Source organism: Carcharodon carcharias, chromosome 20 (genome assembly GCF_017639515.1).
Source record: "Carcharodon carcharias isolate sCarCar2 chromosome 20, sCarCar2.pri, whole genome shotgun sequence".
Classification (NCBI taxonomy): Eukaryota; Metazoa; Chordata; class Chondrichthyes; order Lamniformes; family Lamnidae; genus Carcharodon; species Carcharodon carcharias.
The window spans coordinates 111,764,265-111,777,733 of NC_054486.1; the positions used below are offsets into that span (position 1 = coordinate 111,764,265).

At 44.1% G+C, this 13,469-nt stretch overlaps 1 protein-coding gene across 7 annotated transcripts in view; it reads right to left on the reverse strand.

Annotated features, from left to right (window-relative positions):
* The window catches only part of LOC121292269 (autophagy-related protein 2 homolog B-like), an 81,396-nt gene that overhangs the window by 10,323 nt on the left and 57,604 nt on the right, over positions 1–13,469 (reverse strand). For all 7 annotated transcript variants that reach the window (XM_041214088.1, XM_041214087.1, XM_041214083.1 and 4 more), the window contains 8 exons: positions 12,863–13,057; positions 10,285–10,386; positions 9,515–9,599; positions 8,030–8,228; positions 4,725–4,794; positions 2,337–2,419; positions 1,750–1,871; positions 645–799 (listed from right to left, as the gene is read on the reverse strand). In XM_041214088.1, coding sequence (XP_041070022.1) covers positions 645–799; positions 1,750–1,871; positions 2,337–2,419; positions 4,725–4,794; positions 8,030–8,228; positions 9,515–9,599; positions 10,285–10,386; positions 12,863–13,057 — 1,011 coding nt within the window. The remainder of the gene's footprint in view (positions 1–644; positions 800–1,749; positions 1,872–2,336; positions 2,420–4,724; positions 4,795–8,029; positions 8,229–9,514; positions 9,600–10,284; positions 10,387–12,862; positions 13,058–13,469) is intronic.

Below are 13,469 nucleotides of genomic sequence, written 5' to 3' on the forward strand. Positions count from 1 at the left end.
ACAAACCAATGTGCCTCACTTCAGCAAAAATTACCCAATTCCCTTCAAAGAGAGAATCTGGACCCACACCATCAGGAGGGTATAAAATAGTTAATACACGAAAATATGATTTTAATTACAGGGTATTTACATAAATACAAATTCAGTGGAGTATTTCACTGATATTACAGGGGCCTACACTAATTCAGAAAATCTGACTTCAAGTCATATTGTGGGCTGTTTTAAAAATTTCAATTCGGTGTAAAAGCTCTAGAAAGGAAAAGGTGGCCTCAGTAAGAGTGATCAGGAAGCTGTCAGATTGTCATAAAAACCCAACTGATTCATTAATGTCCTTTCAGGAAGGAAACCTACCCATGTTTACCAGTCTGGCTGTTGTTACTGCAGTCTCCCACCAATGCAGTTGACTCTTAATTGGCTTAATTGAGTGTCTAAACAAGACAAGGGCAACTAGAGATGGGTAATAATTGTCAATTTTATCAGCAATGCCCCACCCCTACCAAAAACAAATGAAAAAAAACCATGCAATTCATTGCTTCAACAATTAGATGTGCCACAGAAAAGTGTGATTGGTGGAATCAGACGGAGTGATGACAAATAACAGTCAGTTCCCAGGGTCCTCTCCTGCTGTAAACAATCTGTGTTACCTGTATAGTCTGTACGAGTCGATTCGTCAGCTCCAGGGCAGCCATGGCAGTGGAGGTCCCGAACGAGGCTGCTCCTCGTTGGAGACCTCTCACAATGCGTCCATCACGGCGATACTGTTCTATGGGCAGCCAGACCAGGTCCTTCAGCCCTTGAACTAATCAAAGAAAGAGAAAGTCATTAACACACCTGGTTGAATATTCTGTAACCATTTCCCATTTATTGCAGAGCTTAAAATTTTTCCCACTCACCCCACTGAAATGGAATATTTATTCAAACTCCCTCTCCAATCACTATATGATTAGCTACAAATTGCACAGCTTTATACATTCCATAAAAGAAAGGCAAATTATACATCCCCTTTGCAAATTCACACTGCTTCGCGTGCAGGTTGACTCTTTCGGATTGATTATCATTCCCCTATCTCCTTGTCACAAAGAATACAACAGTGTGTGTCAATGTAGTGGGTTGCTTGTCTTGGATGGTGTTGAACTTCATGAGTGTTGAGGGAGTTGCACTCATCCAAGCAAATGGGGAATATTCCATCACACTCCTGAATTGTGCCCTGTAGATGGCAGAAGGCTTTGGGGACTCAGGAGGTGGGTTACTTGGCACAGAATTCCCAACCTCTGACCTGCTCTTGTAGCCACAACATTTATATGGCTGGTCCAGTTCAGTTTCTGGTCAATGGTAACCCACAGAATGTTGATGCAAGGGGATTCAGAGATGGTAATGACATTGGGTATCAAGAACTAGTGGTTAGATTCTCTTATGTTGGAGGTGATTATTGCCTGGCACAAATGTCACTTGCTACTTTCAGAACAGGTAAAATTAAAATGCTAAATTCTTTAAAGAATTATTTTAATTACAAATTAATTATTTGTTAGCTCAGGGTTAATATTCTAGTAATAAATCTGTTCCTGTAGTTTGAATCCATTTATTACTATAACATTAGCGATTGTTTCAGTGTCATGGAGTATGAACTGAAAACAGACAACAGTGACTAACTCAAGGAATAGTCAGTCCCTTGGACCTCAAAATAAGGAACCACTTATGATCTGTCCGACATTATGAGCTGTTTAGTGTTCTTTGCATCACAATACTCACCTAACTGCACCAAGGAGTGCATGGGTCCAACGCCTCCAAGAATACCGGGCAGCTGATTTTTTCTGATGTCAGTCAGCCATTCGTTCAATGCATAGGAGATAAGCTTGTCCACTCCCAGCAATCTGCAGAGAAGACCACATAGATTCAATGCTGGAGCTCAGTGGAGGTGAAACTTGAACCTTCACAGGAAGGGGACTGAGCTCGGAACGAGGAATACCGAGATACCCAATTGGATTCGCATGGAATCGCAGGCTGAACCTGTAGGTTGCCTGGACCTTCAAAGCCGCACTGGCTGACCTCAAGATGATGTTGTGACCTCTTGATCCCACAATGGTTCCACCACTGCATAATTACTGACTAAAACCACAGTGAGAACAGCCTCCTCTGAGGGGCAACTCACAGGGAAGGGTACCCACAGGGAGTCACTAGCCTCATCTCCCCCCACCCCCACAACCTCAAGAGGGAGCCAGAAGAGTTGTTGTTTTGCTGCTACCCAGAGAGCAGATCCAGGCACAGCCAGACAAATTCAGAATGACGAGGAGGGTATGAGAACCAAGGGACGTTATTTGGAATGAATGTACTCTTACCCATGTCTGTAACACAATCTCTTCAACTTCAACTCGGAGCAGTTCAGCTGAGCCAGTCCAATTAGGATCCCTGCTAAGGTGCCCTGTAATACAGAAATGGGTAGACAAGAGCTTTGTGATCAGGCTGCATCAAACTCAAAACCATTTTCACAAGGCCCTGGAACAAGATTTCTAAATACCAATGACAGAAACGGATATGGGGATAGTGTGGGAAAAAGGCATTGAAATGGATGGCCAGCCATGATCATACTGAATGATGGAGCAGGCTCGATGGGCTGAATGGCCGACTTCTGCTCCTATGTTCCTAAGCTTTCTCCAGTGACTGCGGGTACAGTTCACATCTCTCTGCCTCAACAATAGGGCACGCTGGGCAAGACATCTGTTTGCAGCCTCACTCTGATCAGCAATTAAACAAATACAGAACTCACAGTTAGAACGAACATGATACATTTTGGTGTGAAGAACAAGGAGAGGTAATATAAAATAAAGAACACAATTCTGTATGCGGACTTGGGGCTATAAGTGCACAAATCGTTGAAGATGGCAGAGGAGGTTGAAAAAGAGGATAATAAGGCGTACGGAACTATGGGTTTCATAAATAGAGGCACAGAGTACAAAAGCAAAAATAAAGGCAAAATACTGCGGATGCTGGAAATCTGAAACAAAAACAAAAAGTGCTTCTTGTTCTGAGGAAGAGTCATACGGACTCGAAACGTTAACTCTTTCTTTCTCTCCACAGATGCTGTCAGACCTGCTGAGTTTTAGTTTGAGTACAACAGCAAGGAGGTTATAATGAACCTTTATAAAACACTGGGTTGGTCTCAACTGCTGTAGTGTGTCCGATTCTGGGCACTGCACTTTAGGAACAATGTGAAGACATTGGAGGGGTTGCAGAAAAAAATTACAAGAATGGGCCAGGTGTGAGGGGCTTTAGTTATGTGAATAAATTGGAGAAGCTAGGGCTGTTCTCCTAAGAAAAGAGAAGGTTGAGAGGAGATTTGACAGAGGTGTCAAAATCACGAGCGGTCCAGGAGTAGATAGTGAGAAACTGTTCCCATTCGTGGAAGAATAGAGAACCAGAGAGCACAGGTTTAAGATGATAAGCAAAAGAACCAAAGGAGATATGAGGAAAATCTTTTCCTTAAATGCATTGAGTGGTTAGGATCAGGAATGCACTGCCTGAGAGCATAGTGGAGGCAGTTTCCATCAAGGCTTTCAAAAGGGAATAGGATAATTATCAGAAGAGGAAATAGTTTGCAGGGCTACAGGGAAAAGGGGGTAGAATAGATTAGTTGTTGTCTTGCTCTCTTACAGAGAGCCTGCACAGACACAACTGGCTGAATGACCTCCTTCTGTGATGTGACCATACTATGATTTTTTTTTTCTTTGTTCTTTCATGGGATGTGGGCATCACTGGCAAGGCCAGAATTTGTTGCCCATCTCTAATTGCCCTTGAACTGAGTGGCTTGCTAGGCCATTTCAGAGGGCAGTTAAGAGGCAACCACATTGCTGTATGTCTGGAGTCACATGTAGGCCAGACTGAGTAAGGATGGCAGATTTCCTTCCCTAAAGAACATCTGTGAACCAGATGGGTTTTTACAACAACCGATGATAGTTTCATGGTCACCATCAGCTTTCAATTCCAGCTTTATTAATTAACTGAATTCAGTGATATTATCACTATGCTGCTATGTCTACTCTAACTCATTCTCTCAAATAGGTGCAACACTTCACCAACTTCCTTGGCTCAGTAGGTAGCAGTCTTGTTGAGTCAGAAGGTAGTGGGTTGAACTCCACTCCAAAGACTAGCACAGGACCTTAGCTGACCTTGCTGTGTGCTAACTGGCAGCCACATTTCCCATATTAGAACCGTGGCCACATTTGAAAGATGGCTGTAAAATGCTAAGGGATATCCTGAGATCATGAAAGGTACTATATGAGAAGATAGTAACAGGAGGAGGCCATTCAGCCCCTTGAGCCTGTTCTGCCATTCAATGAGGTGTAGGCTGATTTGTATATAAATATAAGTTCTTTCTTTCTAATGTGAGACATCTTTTGCTTCACCCAAGGCTGACACCTAAAGAGGACGGAGGATGGCAGGGGAAGGCACAGAGTCTCTGCTTGCTGTGGGGAGGGGAAGCGGGGGTGGTGGGGTGGTGGTAGTAGTAGAGGGGTAGGAATTGCCACCTGCATCTAACAGGGTTGTGGCATGAGGCCTCTGACTGTGGATACGCTTCCCTACTGGAATAAAACAAATTAAAAGTACATTATAATCTCAAGTGCAATGGAATTCCAGATCGGATCTTGTTCCACATCGTTCAATGATTAAATTCTACCACACAAACACAGCACTGACTAGACATTGGTCCCTAACCTCTCTCCACTTACTTGATCCATGGACATGTGCTTGCCGTGGTAGTCCAGCCGGATTGGCACTTCGGATGTGAAGCGAAATTCCCTGGAATGAAGAAAGGAATTCACTCTGTCAGTGAATAGAATTGAAGCCTTTGAAAATTGTCTGCTTTAGATATAGTCAAGCTTTGTGTCCACTGCTCAGTATTTATTAACACATGCAGATTCTCTCTCTCTCTCTCTCTCTGTCTGTCTTTCTCACACACACACACAAACATGCAAAAGATCTACTATAATGCTTAAAGAATGGCCCTCCACAAGACTGTTTAATCTCAAGGCAGAAACATACAACGAGAATGGCAACCTATGGTATCAGTGTTCCCCAGTCCAAAGGAATCTTCCACATAATCCTGTCTGAAATCTTCCTAGCCTGGGATCAGAGTTCTGAAGCCGCTTCCACCCTCAGGCTTTATAACTCTGGTTAGGATGAAATTTGGAGAAAGAGGGATAAATATTCTGAAGACAAAGCATTTGGAATGTGAACGTTGGAACAATATAGTCTGTAGTCCTTTACCTACAAGGCACATGCAGTCAAACACATCTTTTTTATTCATTCATGGGATACGGGCGTCACTGGCTGGGCCACCATTCATTGCCATTCCCCAATTGCCCTTGAGGTGGTGAGCTGCCTTCTTGACCTGCTGCAGTCCCTGTGGCATAGGTACATCCACAGTGCTATTAGGCAGGGAGTTCCAGGATTTTGACCCCAGTGACAGTGAAGGAACAGTGATTTATTTCCAAGTGGCTTGGGGGTGGGGAACTTCCAGGTGGCGGTGTTTCCATCTATCTGCTACCCTTGTCCTAGATGATGGTTGTCGTGGGTTTGGAAGATGCTGCCTAAGGAGCCTTGGTGAATTGTTGCAGTGCATCTGGTAGATAGTACACACTGTGCGTCGCTGGTCGTGGGAGTGCATATTTATGGGTGGGGTGCCAATCAAGTAGGTTGCTTTGTCCTGGATGGTCTCAAGCTGCTTGAGTGTTGTTGGAGCTGTTCTCATCAAGGCAAGAGAGATTATTCCATCATAATCCTCACTTATGCCTTATAGATAGTGAATAGGCTTTGGGCAGTCAGGAGCCGAGTTATTCGCCACAGCATTCCTAGCCTCTGATCTGCTTTTGTAGCCACAGTATTTATATGGCTAGTCCAATGCAGTTTCTGGTCAATGGTAACTACCAGGATGTTCATACTGAAGGATTCAGTGATGATAATGTCATTGAATGTCAAGGGGCGATGGTTGGATTCTCTCTTGTTGGAAATGGTCATTGCCTGGCACTTGTGTGGCATGAATGTTACTTGCCACTTGTCAGCCCAAGCCTGGATATTGTCCAGGTCATCTGGCATTTGGATATGGACAGTGTCAGAAGATTCGCTAATACCGCTAACATTGTGCAATCATCAGCAAACATCCCACTTCTGAGCTTATGATGGAAGGAAGGTCATTGATGAAGCAGCTGAAGATGGTTGGGCCTATGACACTACCCTGAGGAACTCCTGCAATGATGTCTTGGAACTGAGATGATTGACCTCCAACAACCACAGCCATCTTCCTTTGTGCTAGGCATGACTCCAATCAATAGAGAGTTTTCCCCCTGATTCCCATTGACTCCAGTTTTGCTAGGGCTCCTTGATGCCACACTCGGTCAAATGCTGCCTTGATGTCAAGGACAGTCACTCTCACCCCACCCTGGGAGTTCAGCTCTTTTATCCATGTTTGAACCAAGGCTATAATGAGGTCAGGAGCTGAGTGACCCTGGCAGATCCCAAACTGAGCATCAGTGAGCAGGTTATTGTTAAGCAAGTGCCATTCGATAGCCCTGTTGATGATCCCTTTCATCACTTTACTGATGATTGAGAGTAGAGTGATGGGGAGGTAATTGGCCGGTTTGGATTTGTCCTGCTTTTTGTATACAGGGCATAACTGGGCAATTTTCCACACTGCCGGGTAGATGCCAGTGTTGTAGCTAGACTGGAACAGCTTGGCTAGGGACATGGCTAGTTCTGGAGCACAAGTGTTCAGTGCTATTGCCGGAATATTGTCAGGGCCCAAGTCTTTGCACTATCCAGTGCCTTTAGCCATTTCTTGATATCATGTGGAATGAATCAAATTGGCTGAAGACTGGCATCTATAATGCTGGGGACCTCTGGAGGAGGCCGAGATGATCATCCACTCGGCACTTTTGGCTGAAGATTGTTGAGAGTGCTTCAGCCTTATCTTTAGCACTGATGTGCTGGGCTCCTCCATCATTGAGGATGAGGAATTTGTGGAGTCTCTTCCTGCAGTGAGTTGTTTAATTGTCTACCACCATTCACAACTCGATGTGGCAGGACTGCAGAGCTTAGACCTAATCTCTTAGCTCTGTCTATTGCTTGCCACTTATACTGTTTGGGACACAAGTAGTCCTGTGTTGGAGCTCCACCAGGTTGACACTTCACTTTTAGGCATGCCTGGTGTTGCTCCTGGCAGACCATCCCACACTTTTCATTGAATCAGGGTTGATCCCTGGCTTGATGGTAGTGGTAGAGTGGGGGCTATGCTGCTGCTGTTGATAGCCCGCAGTAGCTTCTGGATGCCCAGTCTTGAGTTGCTTGATCTGTTTGAAATTTATCCCTTTCAGCACAGTCGTAGTGCCACACAACATGATGGAGGGCATCCTCAATGTGAAGGCAGAACTTCGTCTCCACAACGACTGTGCTGTGGTCACTCCTACCGATAACTGTCATGGGTAGATGCATCTGCAGCAGACAGGTTGGTGAGGATGAGGTCAAGTATGTTTTTCCCTCTTGTTGGTTCCCTTAATACCTGCCGCAGACTCAGTCTAGCAGCTATGTCCTTTAGGACTCGGCCGGCTCGGCCAGTAGTGGTGTTACCGAGCCACTCTTGGTGATGGACATTGAAGTCCCCACCCAGAGTACATTCTGCACCCTTGCCACCCTCACTGCTTCCTCCAAGTGGTGTTCAAAATGGAGATCGATTCATCAGCTGAGGGAGGGCGGTACGTAGTAATCAGCAGATTTCCTTGCCCATGTTTGACCTGATGCCATGAGACTTCATGGGGTCCGGAGCCGATGTTATTATAATACGCTGACCAGGGTTGTTTATGGTACTCCAGGTGTAGTGTAAACAAGATCCAAACAAGTTTAACATAACTTCTCCACTTTTTAGTTCTACCCCCCTAGAAATGAGCACAAATGCTTGGTTCGCTTTCTCTTATGTCCCAGTGGTCAAACAATAGAGTATAAGGTAGGGCCTGTCGCTGCTTTTGACTGTTGTAATGCTCACCGGAAGAAGATTGGCTGGTCTCGGAATGGCGCTGGTGAGGGACCCCCCAGCTCACTGACCGGCACCCTGCTAGCAGTGGTCAAAGGATCCGGCCTGAGTTTGCTCTGACCTGGGAGAGTTATGATGGGGCCATGGTCTGCAGGACTGGTTCCATTTTTAGAAAGGTTGCCGGTGACTTCGGATCCAGGAGATTTTCTCACTAGGGACAAACACAAAGGAAGTATAATTAACACAGGAATGGTAACTCGCTGCTTTCCTGTGTTTTGTTTTGAGTAACAAACAAATTTCAAATAATTTTCTTGAGTTTTAAGTAAATTGAGGTAAATAAATATCACAGTTAGCACAGCAAACAGATAGACAGGTCCTTGCTCACAAATCTCTCTTCTACTCCCTTTCCTATTCATTCTCCAGTGATCAGGAGTAGGAACTCACACAGATTTCTTTCCACTTCCCCCCCATCGCCTCCCGCCTCAATGAAAGCGACTAGTAGTTTCCTGGCTATGCTCCGATATCTCAGTTCAAACAAGGCACTTTCCCTTGTGTGTAGGGCTCAGCCCAAACAGCAGGCCTTCAAAAAAATTAATTCTCGGGATGTTGGTGGTATTGGCAAAGTTCACGTTTATTGTCCATCCCTATGGATACAACTGGGGGCGGTTTGCTAGACTGCTTCAGAGGGCAGTTAAGAATCAACCATGTTGTTCTGCGGACTGGAGTCATATGTAGGCCCAGATTGGGTATGCACGGCAGGTTTCCTTCCCTAAAGGACATTAGCAAACCAGCTGGGTTTTTATGACAATCCATGGTTACTTGTACAGATATCAAATTTTTAAAACTGAATTAAAATTGATTTGAGATTTGAACTCCCATTCTCTAGATTTTAAATCCAGGCATCACCACAGCTCTGTCAGGTGTATTTAAGGCACGAAACTTGCATTTATAAAGCAGCTACAGCCTTTAAAGATGCTTTACACTTATGAAAATGGAGAGTGAGCAGTTGCAGGAGCAGCATTAGTGGAATAACTGAATAGAGGTGGGTTAAGGAGTAGACTCAGTAGAGGGAGAGGGGTGGGGGGGATGTAAGGTAAAACATTGTAGCGAATGGGCCAAGATGATCGAAGGCATTGACACTGACGGCGGAACAGAATGGGTATGGTTAGACCTCAGTTGGGAGATTGGAGGCCAGAGTCTAGCACAGAGCTGAAGGAAAGAGCAAAGGGAGACCAGAATGAGGATGTTCAATCCAGTGAGTTGGGGGTCAAGGAATCAGTGCAAGGTGTTTGTCAGAGCTTATTGTGCACAGATTACCTGCTGCTTTTCCTACCTGGCAACAGTGAATACATTAAAAATGCTTCATTAGGTTTAAAGGAGCTTTAGGACATCCTAAATACAAGTTCTTAATCTTTTATTCTTCTCTGCTTTCATTCATAACAATTGTGTTTTTGGGATTCTTTCTCTGTGGTCTGATTATCAAATGTTGATACTCACCCTCCTGGACGGGCTCTGGAGGAATTAACAGTTCCACCTCGGCAGCTAGGCTGGTGAAAAAGTCCTTCAAGAAAAACAGTGCATCCTGAATGTGGACAGAAGGGAAAATTAAAATCGATCAAGGACATCTTGCAAAAAAAAAATCAGGAGGATCGAAAAAAACCCCATAAATTTGCTCTGAGTATTCAGGAAAAAAAACTCAAGATTTAAGCTTACAACCTAAAAACAAATTCCTCCCCTCTCTCACAGCCACAAACATCACAAGTCAACATCAGGCGGATACCATTTTACTGAATTAATTATGTTATATCCTAGGGACACTGACCCTTGCTGGTGTACAGTTCTACAGGCACTGAGCCTTATTGGAGTATGGTCCTACAGGGACTGTACTTATCGAGGTTTGGATTCTATAGAAGCTGATTATTTGGGGTCTGATTTTGTTGTGCTCCTTCCAATATTAGCCACTAAGTCATTGGAGAGACATTCCATCACAGTTCAGGTTAAGGTGTCTGTTGAGCCATAGTACCCAGGCACTTGACTATGAGCCGGTACATCTCTACCCATCGTCAAATGAACAACCACAGTGTAGAGTTGACCATTCAGGGTCAAGTTAGTGAACCCAAAGGCTTTATATTGGTTGAGGGAAACTTTTCCCCAGTTCACTTCAGAGCAAACCCCATACAGTCTATTGGAAAGAGTAGGATTAGGGTTAGGACATGGAGATTTTTCCCCTCCCAAACTTGCATTCTCCCAGTCTCTATTTTACCAACCTGATCAATGTTTAGTCGAAGGGGCATAAGCGTGATGCGTAGACAGCACTCGCGAGGTGTCTGAGTGGAATCTGGACTCACATGTAATGCCTTAATAGTTAGCTGGAGAAGAGACAGTGAGAGGTTAATGTAATTATTTAATTAAAGGCAATACTGTGTGCATTAACATGGCTTATATTTCCTTGAGCTGAAGTATATTCTAATCAAGGTACTTAAAATGTTAAAATAGATTTGACAGAACTAATGCTGCAGAGACATAAGCTCAAATCCCACCACAGCAGCTAAAGGAATTTAAATTCAATCAATGAATAAATCTACAATTAATTGTCATCATAAAGCTGCCAGATTGTTTTAAAAACCTGTCTGGTTCACTGATACCCTTTAGGGAAGGAAATCTGCTGTCCTTACCCTGTCTGGCCTATATTTGGCTTCAGACCCACAGCAACGTGGTCGACTCTTAGCTGCTCTCTGAAATGGCCAAGCAAAACACTCAGTTGTAGCCGGCTCACTACCATTTGCTCAAGGGCAATTAGGGATGGGCAATAAACGCTAGCCTTGCCAGTAATGCTCACATAACAAGGAATAAAAACAAAAGTGAAGTCAAAAAGCAATGTTTCCACACAAAGGCTAGTGGAAATTGGCTCCAAAAGGCTGTGGATGTTGGGGTCAAATGGAACTTTCAAGACTGAGATTGATAGGTTTCTCTATCAAGAGTGTCAAACGACGTGGAGAAAAGCTGGTTAAATGGAGTTGATCTAATAGTTTAGGCTCAAGGAGTTGGATGGTTTCCTCCTTATCCTATGTGGCATGTTGTTCTTGAGGGTCACCGATTACTTATGCAGCACAGTTTTCCTCTTTTAAAATCTGGTTTTGGTATAGGTTCTACTTCTTCTTCGACAGTCTCGCAGAATCGAGGATGACTTGCTTCCACCTCCGGTTTGATGCGTTCTGAAATGGCTGATAAGTCCGATGCATGATGTGCAGACTCTGCCACGTGCTGGGCAGATGGGGCTTGAATGGTTGGCTAGATGGGTTGTTTGGAGGTTTGTCCCTCTGATGCCACAACTTCACCTCTGTACATTCCTGACAAAGTTTCTCTCTGTGTTTGGTGCCTCCCCAGATGAGCCTTCTCCGTTTTGGTCAGTCACAAGCCAGGGCCTCCCACGAGTCGGCAGGGATGTTTGACTTCTTCAGTCGTGCTTTAAAGACATCCAAAAGCATCCCGAAAAACTAAGGTCCTCTTCCAACCAGTTTCCACAGCAAAGCACCTTCCCCCTCAACTAAGATCAATGGAGAGACAGGTTCTACAGGCACTGACTTTCTTCTCCTCAAAGCCCTAGTTCAAGCTGGGATATGTTTCACAGTGCCAGATTCTCTACTACCTCAGGCACAGTCCCATTCTTCATCCCATGAACTGTAGCCAGTGAATTAAGGGTATCAGAGTCAACTCTGATCCTGTCCTCCCCTGATAAATTATTCACATGCACTTTTCAGCGGGGGTTCACTGAAAGGTGGTCAGGAGCTACCACACAGACAGCACTGAGGTCAGTATTAAGAACCCAAACTGCTGCCTTGGTTCATAGGCCTGGTATCAAACCTAGGATCATCCCAAAGTAAACAGAACTAGCAGCTCTTGCAACCAGTGGAATAAAGGATCAGGAAGTGGCCACTCAGCCCCTCAAGCCTGTTTAGCCATTCAATTAGATTATGGTTGATCTATATCTTTACTCCATCGACCCATAGCCCTTACTACGCTTAACTAACTAAAACCTAGCAATCTTAGTTTCTAAAGTTTCAATTGGCCCTTAGCATTTTTATGGAGTGTGTTCCAGATTTCCACCATCTTTTGTGTGAAGAAGTTCTTCCTGACATCACACCTGAACAGCCCAGGTCTAATTTTAATTTTCCCCCTTGTGCTGGAATCTCCCACCAGGCTGTTAATTGGATAAATCAGAGTTAAGTGTATACATCTGGGGGGCATTCATTGGATAATTACTTGGGCACATAGGAAAAGACTCTCCCCTTTAAGGGGCTGTCAATTTGTTAATTAGTTTTATTGGTATTAAAAAATAGAGACACTTATTGACACTGGTGGTGGGTTATATAGATAGGAGCTAGGCATCTGTCATGTTTCACTTTGTGAATAAATTTAAAACTTCTGGTCGTCACCTTCACCAACTGGCTGTAAGAAGTTTAACGTAGAGGAAACAGTTGCTCTCTATCTACCCTGTTAAATCCTTTAACATCTCAATTAGATCACCCTTAATCTTTTAAACTCATGGGAATTCAAGCCTAATCTATGCAAACTGCCCTCATAATTTAACCTTTTTGGCCTTGCTATCATTCTAGTGAATCTTCACTGTACCCCCTCCAAAGCCTAACTGCTTTAGGCAACATTGACAGAAACAATATTTAAGCATCCATTCCTCGAGCTCCATGTATAACACTCCCACACAGCAAACACTACCCATCCACCCACCACACCCCTTAAGAGGTTAGGTAGACAACCTGGCTACTGAAGCATTCTGATCTCCCTAGCTTTCTAAATGAGTTCCCTGCTCCCAAGCGTACGCCTCACCATATTGGAATGAGCCTTTCTTGGTAGCTCTTTGCTCGAGTACAAATAGAGGAACTTATTCATCTGGGATGATGCAAGACGGTCTCTGATCTCAAGATCCTGAACGATGAAGACCTGCCGTGAGATGGGATGTTCTGTCGAACCTGGATCTACATCATAATCTGTCTGAGGGTAAACTTCGTGCTGAAATTTCACCTTTAAAGAAAGATATTATTTGACATCAAAAGGTGAACCTGATTTCAAAATAAGCCACAATGCCATTCTTTCTGCAGGACTGCTACCAAATTAGAGTCTAGCAAAAAATTATTGTTCAAATTGTAGCACAGGGACTGGGTGAAGGGATGAATTAAGTACAGACATTTTGTACATTGGGATATGGGCGGGGCACCATAAAAGGTATTGAGTGGCTTAGGATGAGGTTGAAAGTGATCCTGCAAGTTTTTTTTAAGACTTGATGTTCAACATGTCCAACCAATACAGTTCAACAAAGCTAATCGTAGGTTAAATATAGTTCAAACAGTATGATACAAGTCAGGGAAGCCAGGATCAAGCTCTACAGTAGTCTGGAAAAACTCAGCAGGTCTGGCAGCATCGGTGGAGAGAAGCA